The sequence below is a fragment of the Caloenas nicobarica genome, chromosome 1 (genome assembly GCF_036013445.1).
Source record: "Caloenas nicobarica isolate bCalNic1 chromosome 1, bCalNic1.hap1, whole genome shotgun sequence".
In the NCBI taxonomy this organism is placed as follows: domain Eukaryota; kingdom Metazoa; phylum Chordata; class Aves; order Columbiformes; family Columbidae; genus Caloenas; species Caloenas nicobarica.
In genome coordinates, this window is record NC_088245.1 from 69,004,698 (window position 1) to 69,017,070 (window position 12,373).

The window sequence follows — 12,373 nt, forward strand, 5'->3', positions numbered from 1 at the left end:
GTCCTTGCCCTTCATAAACAAGCTCAGCAGCCTCTGTCTGGCAGCAGCGAAGCCGACCAGCTGAATCCCTGCCCAGAGCCTGGCTCCTGGCGCTGGAAAGCCCTTCCTGGCTCAGAGCGTGGCAGCCAGGCTTAGATCTTCCAGCCCAGACAGCCGGGCACGTGATCCCAGGTCCTTGAGAAGCAGGAGGTGCGTTACACTCAGCTACGTCGTGTTGAGACACTTTCCTGAGACATTTCGAGTCTTCTGAGGTGGGAAGATCAAAGCACAGACTATCAACCCTCTCCCTCCCCTTCCCCACTCAGTGCTCGGCTTAAATTACATCTAATGTGGAACGCTGAGTAGAATATGTTATTTTACTGTGAAAAGATTCCAGTATAGATGGACTCAGCCTTATTCCATGCATGCTCTGTACCTCTTCATTACCTGTTTCTGGTTCAGACCACATTGGTATTAATTGTGCATTCGGGAAATAAAAGGATCTGCAACCAGGCAGCTCGCCAGAAACATTAAAAAGGTTCAGTAATAAGCCTTGGTGTCAGGAAAAGCAGAGTGTAACAGAATAGAGCATTCAGAAACTCAGATTTATTTCACACTCAGTTGTGAGAGTCAGAACAGCTCTATTTTTATCGGTGACCTAAGCATGAGCACTCTATATTCAACATCACACAGCAAACTCTTAGTGTCAGAGCACTGAACAGCAATTTCAGCGCAGCTCCCTAGGTTGGGATTCACTTTTCATCCCATTAGTAATAAAGAAAAATCTATTTTCCCTGTCAAATGTAAGCCTGGGGTATGGCAAGCCATACCCTCTGCAAATAGCTGGGCTGACAGAAGAGGTTACAGCTGCTCAGTGTGGCCATGCCCCCGAGGATGGTGTGCATGCTCCTGATCCCTGCGCAGCCAGAAACGAGCCGTATCGGTTCGTACCATGGAGGTAGCAGGTCTCTGCTAACCCAGCTTCTTTTGACTGCAGCGGGCGAAGCATCACTGCCAAGGGCCCAGCACCCACATCCTCCGCTGCAAACTCCTTGCGAGAGGGGAGGCGCAACACGGGCATGAAAGCAAGTGCCGGTGGCAAGGAAGGGCTTTCCTGAAGGGAAAGGACCTGAAACTTGAGCCCAGCTGGACCAATGGTTTTGGGGGGGTTGCCTTGGCACTGACTGGTCCAGCTGGATGCGCAGCGATGCACCCGAGCAGTGAGGCCATGGCAGGGTCAGGCTGCAGCAGGAGTTTGCCAGGGAGCTGGGAGAAATGCTGCAGATCCTCACCTGGGAGAAAGGCTGAGGGGGGGGCATAGCCCAAACACACTTCTGCAGAGACTCTCCGTGCAGAGAACCAAAATAAACATCTTGAGCATTTTCCTCACCACATCTAAGATGCCTGGCTTTGCGAGGGAGGCAGAGGACACGCAGCATTACCTGTAGCACAGGCTTAGCACACATTCAGAGCGTGACTGTGATTCAGCCCTGCTTTTTTAAGTTGTTTACATAACCTTGCATGAGCCATCAAAAAACAGGCCCTGCTTAAGGCAATGCTTAATCCTCTAGTCATTAGTTCAGTTAGCACCGCAACCTCAGTAATTTAACAATTACCCATCCTTCTAACTTCAGCATAAATCTATGTGTGCAAACAAATATTAAGCAGAATTCCTTCCAAGCAGAACGTATGCCGTGAGATTACAGATGACGAATTCAACTCACTATCTGCCCAGCATTTTCTATGACCAGCCATGTTTGTGGACAGTCATGAATACCCAAGATACTACAAAAAGGTAGTGCTCCGCTTCTGTACTTTTTCCTCTGAAAAGCAGTGGAAACACTCTTGTGATTCAAGCAAGAGAGCTCAGATCTGCGCTGGGCTTTCATCGCTCAAGTGGAAGGACGTGGAAGATGAAACCCGTGCACGCCGCAGCAAGCGAACACAGCATCATCGGCCAGCATCCCCCCCAGCACAGGAGTTTCCGCTCCAGATCCTCCATCCTTTCCTCGGACTGACCCTCTAACAAGCCCGTCAGCCTCACTGGACTGAATTAAGTAAAATAGCTGCCATGTCCCATGGGAGCAATGCTAAAATGACAGACACGTGTTCGAAATGACCTCTTGGCATTATACTCCCAATTATGTTGCATGTATTCTCCCTTGCTCTTTCGCGTGTTGTTTTAGCCTTATGCGGCATGTCATATTCTTTGAAATCGGAACACAAGACTCAAACTACATAGCAAACAAAAAAGGTTGCACACTACAGGTGGGAATTACAGTCATTTTCTTCCAGAAAAGTCTGAATAATCTGTGGGATCTCATATAAGAAAAAAACCATAACTGTAGAACACACATGGTAAAAATCACACCACTGTAATCATATTTTTGTGATCTAACTACAATTAATCTTATTTTTGCCGTGAGGGGTTTTTTGTGATATTTTTACACGGAAGAAGGACATGATATTACAAGGAACAATACTCACTTTGCCTCACACACTGAATTGCTAGCAGTTGCTAGCCGCTCTCTACAGATGAGCACTACTGCATTACTCTTCCCCTCTTTTCATGGCACTTTTACTACCCCACTGCAATGCTTAGCCGTAGCGAGTCAAGTGCCAAAACAGCAGCTTGACTTGGCAGTGGCTTGGTCAAGGAGATGCCCTGAAGAACAACTGCCTGAGGCCATTACATCAACCTCCACCTCTTCTTACTCTCTAATCCAGGGGTGTCAAACTCGTTTTCACCCAGGGCCGCATGAGCCTTGCCGTTATATATGCAGGATAAATGTAGGAGTAGTTACATTTATAAAGTCCTAAAATTACATTTGGCCCTTTGAAGGCAACCGTGAGGCCGATGTGACCCCCGGTGAAAATGAGTTTGACACCCCTGCTCTAATTCTTCCAGTTCTCAACCAACACTTCTCAGAAAGCTCTGCAGAGCCAGCCTGTGATCTACAGAGCACCTGCCCTTACTTCACATTCCAACTTTAAACTGACCCAAATACTAAGTTTTATTACATTTCTAAATTTGTACGTTTATTACTATTTGTCATAAAAATGCTAATTGAAAAGGAAGAATATTGCTCAGGCATTGCGAGCACGTTTTCATAACCATTTGCTTTGGCTATCAACTGTACTTGCTTGATCAGTAACTTAAAATAAACAAAAAGATACAAACTCAAAGTACCAAAGAACTCGACATATCTGCTGTTATTTGTAGAAGTTGGCTTTATTGCTAGGAGAACCCCCTGGGAAAAACAAAAACCCCAGTAAAACTTTTTTTTCATTGACTTTTAGCTTAAATAAATCAAGTAAACATGCAAAAACATTTTGTAAAATAAAAAGGTAAGACTTCATTAGCTCTCCTTAGCCTTTGTAAACCCAAAGCCAGCCAGTGAGGTTCTTTACCTTATGCTACACAGTTAAAACCACAATTAATGCTTTAGGAAACTGTGTACCTCATATCTTGTATCAGGGAAACCCTCAAAGTAGGCAGAGTAATTCCTGTATCGGACTTTCGTCTTTCTGTTCCAACAGCAACTACAATGGAAAAAAAATATATGAAGTTAACACAAAATTACAGTAATGGTCAGCAATGCGTTTGTTTTACATACAGCTGTAAACAATCATAAGTGGTTGGTAACCGCAATGTTTCTGTGCATTATCATTAACTCTATCCTGGAAATGCAGAAGCAGACAAAATTAAAAATGCTTAATACATCACCTGTTTCTTCCTTAATCCAGTGCTGAACTTGGAGATGTAACTATTTCCTTTTTAGTATGTGAAAACACTAAAACAAGTCTGTACAGTGATGAGTTTTATTAGTAATATATTTTTATGGAAAGTTCACAGCTGAGAAGGAGAAGATAAAATTAAGCTACAGCAGCATATTTGATGCTAAGAATGCCACACATTTCTGTACTCCGCTACACTGATCAAACTGCTTTGTGGTGACGCATTTTGCTCTCAGGAATTTGTGCCTGCCAGCCAGATTGCTTAGTGCATTACTCATTGGAGCTTATTAAAAAGTCTTTTCATGAGCAAGACTAGTTTGTCCATAAATGTGTCTTTGAGGACTGATCATGCAAGTTCCCCTCTGCAGGATCTGGAGGGCTGGAGTCTCCTTGGAAGATGACCCACTGAAGTTCAGAGACCTTCACTACAATACCCAGCAGCAGCCTGCCAGCAGGGAGATCTCAAGGTGATCAGAAAGCCAGCCTCTCTCACAATACAGAAGTAATTTAGTTATTGTAAAGGGCCAAGCCCAAGCATAAACTGAGCACCTAAACTGATGGACAGAGATTAAATACACAACTTGTGAAGCGTACCGTCCACCTGTATAAAGATTTCTTGAACATGGAGTTATTCACATTGGGATTTGAGAGGCCGATTATGCTCACTGAAAGAAAAATGCCAGCTATCTGAGCCACACCTTCAGCTCCTTCAGAAATCACGTCTTGCAGAAGCACTGCTTCTCGCACCTCACGCAGGCTGGTTAAAAGGGAATGAAGGTAGTGAACAGACATCGAGTGATTTTCCGGACAGGGATAACAAGTATGTTCATTTGCCTCCAACGATACCAATCTATTTTGTCCAGACGTCAAGGAATCTTCATAATGATTATGAAAGGTCTCAAAATGTAAATGTAGTATTAGCAAGCAATACACCAAAAATCATGCATGGGCTTCATGCAGCTGCACTGTTCCTCTCAGGCTCCAGTTCATTCACTGTGATGGACCCTTCATGGAGTCAACTGCCAAGTACTCACCTGGGGACTCAGCACTGTGCTCTTGCTTCTCTTCTCTCTCCTGGTACTGAAGTAAATGGGACCACAAAGCGGATTTCCCCTGGAAATTGAATACGTAGTACATAGCTTTAAATAAGTCAGGCTAAAGAAAAGAGGCCAGTGAACACAGCAAAATAAAGAGATGGCATTTCAGTGGGCCAAATGTTCAGTAGTGAGAATCAATCCTTCTCTCCTGGGCCATGAGACCTTAAGCAAGAGGAGAGGACCATCTCACTGACCTAGTAGTCACACCACCTGCCTTGTTTCTTTGTCCTCTTCCCAGGTTTCCCTTCTGAAGGTTGACAGAGAAGCAACCAAACATGTATTTAACAACATTATTGCAGTTTCCAGAGGTACCTCTCAAATAAAAACAAAACCAAAAAACCCACCAAACCAACAAACAAAAAAACCCAACAAACCAACCCCCCAAACAAACCTCCCAAGCCCTCAGACGATATGAACCAGAGACTCTGAGCCCAAAGATACCTCCCACTTTAACTTGGAATGACACCACTGAGTAGCAGCTTATAAGGTTGAGATGGCAGTCAGCATTTGCTAGACCACTGTATGCACCAAGTCCTGAGTTCCCAGTTACCAACCTGTTTGACCTGCAGACCATGGCTCCAGATTCTTTCCAGCAGATCACAGAGACTGGCGATCAATGTATTTTCCTCCAGACCTGTTATGTTGGCTTCCCCATGTCCCAGCTCAACTGCTTCATGGCCCATCTTCTCTACCAACATGCGTTTAGTCTATAAAAAAATAAAAATCCCCCAAGGTTTCTGAGAATGTTATCCAACAAGGGACAGAATTTATAGGTGAGTTTACTTAAATGTGCTTAATCTAGAGACCATCGCTAATGGCCTGACCAGAGAAACTTCAAATCTCTTTACAGAGGTTTTACATTTAAAAGAATAATTTTAAAAGTTTGCATGATTACTTCATACTGTCCTATTTCTATACCCTTTATCTATTTTCCTATTCCTGCACTGTTGATCTATTACCAACTAGAATCAAAAACAGAGTACAGAGCTAGATACATTTTCGGTCTTACCCATTATCTGTTTTTCTTCTTGTTCTCATTACCTGTTTTTCTTCTTGTTACAGCTATTAAAGTTTAAAACTCAGGTAATACTGTATACCACCAGCTGCAACTGACACAAATAAATTATATTTCCATGGATATAAACGCTTCCTCAATATTAGAAACTGCTATACTTAATTTCCTCTGCCTAAACAACACGCACAACAGTCGCAAGTGCTGAACACTTCCTTTTCTGACTGTGGGTCTTGAGCTTGTTACGTTCAGGCTACATTTACACATGAATAATTAAAGCAAATCCTCAAGATGTCTGATCCTGCTGATTCTCCTTCCAGTCCTTTTTACTCATTTCACCAACTTTGACTGCCTTTCAGTACTTAAAAGGGATAAGAAAGATGGGGATAGACATTTTAGCAGGGCCTTTTGCAATAGGACAAGGGGTAATGGTTTAAAACTAAAGAAGGGAGATTCAGGCTAGACATGAGGAAGACATTTTTTACGAGGGTGGTGAAACACTGGCCCAGGTTGCCCAGAGAGGTGGTAGATGCCCCATCCCTGGAGACATTCAAGGCCGGGCTGGACGGGGCTCTGAACAACCTGATCTAGTTGAAGATGTCCCTGCTCATGGCAAGGGTTGGACTAGATGAGCTTTGAAGGTCCCTTCCAACCCAAACTATTCTATGATTCTATAACACAGAAGAGCAATAACACGTTCCCTTTCTAGCAGTTGAAAAATATGACACTAAAGGGACATCCACCCTGCAATAGCCTGGTATGCCAGCAGACCAGCAGCATTCCAGCTGTGAAGGACTTTCAGGCCACCATCTGCAGATGCTGTTTTCGCTCAGTGTACGCAAGGGGAGAGCGGGCAGCGAGGAGGGGGATGACCTACCTTCATGCGACATTCCTTCAGCAACCCTTCCACAAATTTCCAGTTGGTCTGCGCAATCACGGCTGGAGAGAGGTCTGAGAGTTTGGGCTGCCTTAAATTTTTTCCTAAACTCCTCGCCTCCTGCATGTATTTCTAAAAATAAACAGAATAATTTTAGATATTACAAGTCAGAGGGATTCTCCTCATCTTAATCCTAGGCAAGCAAATGCTGGTGAAAAGGAATGACCTAGTGTTATATCTAGGAACATCATCATGATTTGTCTGATGCTTAGGAGGAGTGGAATCCTCCTTTTTTACAACAGAAAAAAAGATATTTTCCTGTATGGAGCTGGAACAGTCAACGTTAGTCAGTGAACTGTGCTGTTAACCACTAGCACAAAGTTAGCCACACCAAGTGCGTAAAAGTGCAATACCTTCACTCGGCAAAATAAAAATATCAAGTAAAGTTTTCTTCCATTGTTATTTGGTTTTCACTTGAAAAAAAAAAATCAAAAAATTAAAAGCCATTTGTCTAATTTGTTGCAGACTGTACACAGATGGAAAACATTCTTTGAAAAGAAATCCCAAGAAAAAGAAATACGACTAATGAAGGAGAAAGATTTAATCCATTACTTTTCATCTAGGCAGTTTATGTGGGGGGGGGGGAAAAAAAAGGGACTTGATTTTATTCTCAATTAACTTCTTAATTACAAGTGAAGCTTATTTTAAATGAAACTGACATTTAAGATCATTCATGTATTTACTGTGGGGTGGTAATTGAGAAGTATGGACAAAACCTGGCATGCTCTTTAAAAAAAGGATCCAAACTATAACAAAAGTCTTTTAAACCTTCCCGCTCCATTGCCTTACTGTTCAGGGCATTTTTATTTTTATTTTTGCTCGTTCGTTAAGCAAAACACTCCAAACAAATCAACAAAGTGTCCTCTGACCCCAGCGTCAGTGAGATGGCTACATGCTGAGCAAAGCTAAGAAGTTGGCTGCATTTAGGGGTGCAAATAGGAAGCTTATCAAAAAGTTGTCCAAGCATTATTCCTTTTTTGTTGTTGTTGTTAAAAAGAGTAAAATAACAGTGTTGTCAAATAAAATGGTTTTGAAGCATAGTGCTCATAGCTGCTGGCTGCGTTTTCTGGGGAACTGAGGGGAAATCACGGCTGCTGAATCCTTAGAGCTTTATATCTGGGGAGATAATACTTTATTTAGCAAAAGGAAAATCCAAACACATTGAAGTTTCTTGAAATTGCTCACCTCCTTTTTTTTTTTTTTGTAATGGGAGAGTACGGTTTTTCTGACACATTTGGATTTTTTCAATATAAAATTTGGACATGAACCACTTAACATCAGTCTCACAGGTCAGACAAGAACGTTGGGTTCTGCCATGGGAAGCTGTATTTAACAGAAGTGCTCAGCTAGGTAATTACAGTTTCACTGATGCCGTAATGACTTAAAAATAGTTGAAAAACTACATGTGGGAATTTAAAAAAACCCACAGATGATGAAAGAGTGTTGTTCAGCAAGCAATTGCTCGAGTGACTTCCATCTAACTGCAAAAATTAGCAACAAAACCAGTGAAAAAGTAATACAGGGAATATATATATATATAAATGCATAATTAGGATCTCTCATATTTCTTTTTAAATGTAAAGGGATAAATAAAATGCAGAGTGCGGTTATAGTCTGAAGAGTACAAAACACGGATAGCCTTACTTTAGTATAATAATAAGGCATACAATCAATAAAGTAAAAAAAAATAATTATGAAGTCTGGTAAGTTAAAGACAAGAATAAGGGTGGGATGAAAGATCCAATTGATTGTGCTTTGCCTGTTCATCAGCATCCACACACTGCCACCCTCTTCCACACTGGGATGTGACAACCCGGCAGTCAGAAAGCAACGCTTTTTGGATTTGACACCCTGAGCTGAACTGCCAGGCAAGGAACACAGGAATAAATGAAGCAAAACAAAATTCTCATCTTTCAGCCTTGGAGCCCTTATGTTTGCCAGGGAGCTGGTGTGGAAGCCTAGAGCTGATTTCCAGCTACTTTTCTGATTATAACCACACTTCCAAGCGCTACAGGGATGTGCTCATACTCTACGAGAAAGGGAGAGGTTTGAGACGCAGTGAAGACAGCGGTTCCGCATGCTAACAACATCTCAGAAGCAGCTTTCAACAAGAAAAACTACAACATACCAGGCAGCATTCAGAGAAGGATTTTTTAGGAGGCCGTGCAGGAGGGGGTGGTCCCTGATCCCACTCCCAGAAGGCCATTGAGTTCTGACGAAGCAAAAGCTCCTCCGATGGCTAAGAGGAGGCAGATGCCACAATGGCAGAACAGCCAGAAAGAAAGAGGAGACAAAGCAAAAGAAGCATGCATATGATCCACAGCCAAAAAAAAAAAAAAAAAAGAAAGAAGAAAGTAAATACATGACGAACTATCAAAAAGGCTCTGGTGAGATATACACAAGAGGTAATGCTTAAAATATACCTGCAAAGCCACGTTAGCAAAAATAGCAACAGACATGTACAAGTGCTGTTTTGCTGTGTTTCCATGAAACGTGCAAAGCTGCGGTTCAATAGTCTGCTCATCAGTTCAGATTCTTTCAGAGTGCAAATGCCAACACTGGCCAATATTATCCAGCAAGATTTGCCACAAAACAGCACATATGTTTTATTTTTGCTTGTGACGTACAAAAGAAGCACATGGACATAAATAGAAAAATATGGCAGAAAATACTTAGTGCAGGACGAAAAACTGAAAAAAAATGGGAAAGAAACGTGTGTATGTGACTGACATTTACTCCATGCATGGGAGTTTCCAAGCTTTAGGCATAGAAAGGCCCCAAAGTCTTAACCTTTCAAATAGGCTTACTCATGTCAGGAATCTATGTAAGACAGAAAGAAAAAAAAAAATCCCTTTAAACCAGAAAAACGTCCTGCCCCATTCACCTCTATAGCACTGGCATTTATTCAAAGATTTGACTTTTGTAGAGACCTTCACCCTGGCCGGAGCTGGGCAGCGACACGCAGGCAGGCACCAGGGCTCTGCTCTCTGTGTGTGGTTACGCGACTGGGCTCTATGTCAGCAAATAACCCGTTTTCCTGGTGACAAAGGAGCTATCTTATTCCAAAATAATAAAAGCATTTTATTTCTGATGTGGGATTTGAATCCCTACAACCTATACGGGCATCTGCGACAAGCGGCGTCTACACAAAACGGCTGCAGAGACCCACACAAACCTCACGGTAGCAACAAAACCGCTCGACGCAACAACGCGCCGTCTGTCTAAATTGCGTCTCCTGGATCACAGGCAGACGATGCCACCTACCTCCCTCAAATCGTTGTCCAGCCCGATGTGCTCCGAGTGCTGCCGCAGGCGGTCCTTCCTCCGCTGCGTGGTCGCGCTGCGGCTGGCCCAGCGGCTGGGGAGCCAGAGAGAGGGAAGACACACGTGAGTGGGAAATATCGGGAGGGAAGGCAGTGGAAGACACCAAAGCACAAGCTTGGAGGTTGCAATAGACGCGGGTGCAAGCTGGCACCTGAGCTCCCATGGGAAAGTGACAGGTGGTGACAGGCCAGCACACACCCAGGGGACAAAACCCCTGATGGAAACGTGCCCGCCGCCTGCCAGGGTCTCCAGCCACAGATCGTGTGTCCCCCGACATGCAGATCATTGATGCCACCACTGGGAAAATTGTTGTGCTTGGTTGCCCAACAACATCATTGTTTGCTACATTTGCTCAAGTTTGGTAAAAATGGTGTCTGTAGGAACAAGCAAAATACAATTACGTATTTTAAGCAACAACTTCTAAATTTTTTCTCTTTTGTTAGAGGTGGTAACTTCTCCTTTCTGCACTTTCTGCGCTACTTCCAGGAATTATTTCAGAGAACCTTGCATCATTGCAATAGTAAGTACTGTGATATTGAGTACACTTATTTTTAAAGGTTACAAACAATGGTGACTTTCTGGGATTAATCACGTTGCTATCTTCACCGTATCTTTTTTTGCATCACATTTATAAACTTCACAGAAAGCCTGAACTTTTTGCCACATGTTCCTATGTGTCCAGTTGAATTTCTTCCTTGTCTGAAGCTGTTGCCTGAAAGAAGCCACTTGGTGACCAGGTTTCAAACTAAGCAACCTTAAAGCTCCAAAGTGTACAAACTCCTTTATGCCAGATACTATAACAAAACACAAAACAAGATAACTCTGTCTTGAGGAATTTCTAGTCTGATTGTAGAGTTTCTAATAATAGCATAGACTTCTGTTGAATCCTTGAAAACAAAAATGCTCAACTGGTGCAGACAGTAAATAAGTTAATACGTTATTTATGAAAGAAAGCTGAAACAACACTGTATAAAGCAACCTATCAAGCATTAAAAATTAGTATCTTAATGCACATGAAGACTACATCTTCAGAATGGTATTATTTTATTACTGCGGTTGTGTTTATTAAAATTAAAAATATCTTTCAAATACAGAAAAAAAAAAAAGCCTTTAAGTGTACAGTCTTTCTCTCACTTCATGAAGTCATCTGTTCTGCCCCTTTCCTGCACTCAGAAGATAAAGAGCAAAACTGAGGCGAAGCAGAACACAAAGTCTGCCCAGGTCAGTGCTCCAGCACCCAGCAGGATGTATGAACAATGCTCTACCTATAGGGAGGAAACTGCTCAGCAGAGTTTGAAGGGATAACCTAAGTCTGGAAGATGAAAAAGAAAAGGAGGGAGTGAAAGGAAAAAAGGGAGAAGGGGGGGCAAAAAAAAAGGGAGAAGGGGGGGCAAAAAAAAAGGGAGAAGGGGGGGCAAAAAAAAAAGGGGGGGGGGGGGGATGAACCAAAGAGACACCAAGAAAACAACATCCCACACTTCCCAGTCTTGGTACTTGAGTCAAAGGGACCCTCCAACACCTGTCTCTGTCCTAGCCCCTGTACTGCAGACTGAAGCGTCCCTGCTGGGCACCACATCAGAAGGACTGCTGTGACATGGCTTTTTCTACAGGAGCTGTGATCAACAGGCAGAGCCCCTGGGGATTTGGGTTCGCTGCCTTTGATAGATCTATACAGAGGGAAACAGAGACAGGAGCATGTGCTTGGTGAGCCCCTCCATACAGGTGGTATTGGTGAGGACAGCGTCTCCAGATCCCAAACCCACCTATTTCTGTGTGCGCCCCAAATAGGAGCATGCACAAATAGGATCTGGGATGTGAACTGCTTGGGGAAGGAGTTTCAGCTGGTGACACGTAGGCAGATACATGTGTGGAGGTGGAAGCCCTTGCACAGAGCTGGACTTGAGTCCTGACATGTCTGACAAGCTGTCAGGGATGCACAGGGAGGAGAACCTGACCCAAGAGAAGTGCAGGGACCTGACCCCTGGTAGCAAACCTTCCTTTTTCCAGAGAGAAAGACTTTGCATACATATATCTATCTCCACCAATTCCTCCTGCGAGGTCACCAAAGACCAAATTTTGGCTAAATGCACAGGCAAAAAGGACCAAAAAAGAGTCACAGGATTGACAGTTTTTATGGTCAGAATCAAAATCCCTTCCTACCTTCCAAATAATGCCAAGAAAACAAGTGCAAAGGAAGGAATAAACATCTGGGTTTGCATGTGACTATAGTTCAGCACCTCGCCATCCCATATGACAAGAAATTTATTTTTAAAGCAACGCAGCATC

General features: G+C 43.1%; 1 protein-coding gene across 3 annotated transcripts in view; it reads right to left on the reverse strand.

Moving 5' to 3' along the window:
- Positions 1-12,373, reverse strand: part of DENND5B (DENN domain containing 5B) — a 117,392-nt gene that overhangs the window by 16,406 nt on the left and 88,613 nt on the right. For all 3 annotated transcript variants that reach the window (XM_065631950.1, XM_065631966.1, XM_065631958.1), the window contains 5 exons: positions 10,028-10,121; positions 6,704-6,835; positions 5,369-5,521; positions 4,752-4,830; positions 3,441-3,522 (listed from right to left, as the gene is read on the reverse strand). In XM_065631950.1, the coding sequence (XP_065488022.1) occupies positions 3,441-3,522; positions 4,752-4,830; positions 5,369-5,521; positions 6,704-6,835; positions 10,028-10,121 (540 nt within the window). The remainder of the gene's footprint in view (positions 1-3,440; positions 3,523-4,751; positions 4,831-5,368; positions 5,522-6,703; positions 6,836-10,027; positions 10,122-12,373) is intronic.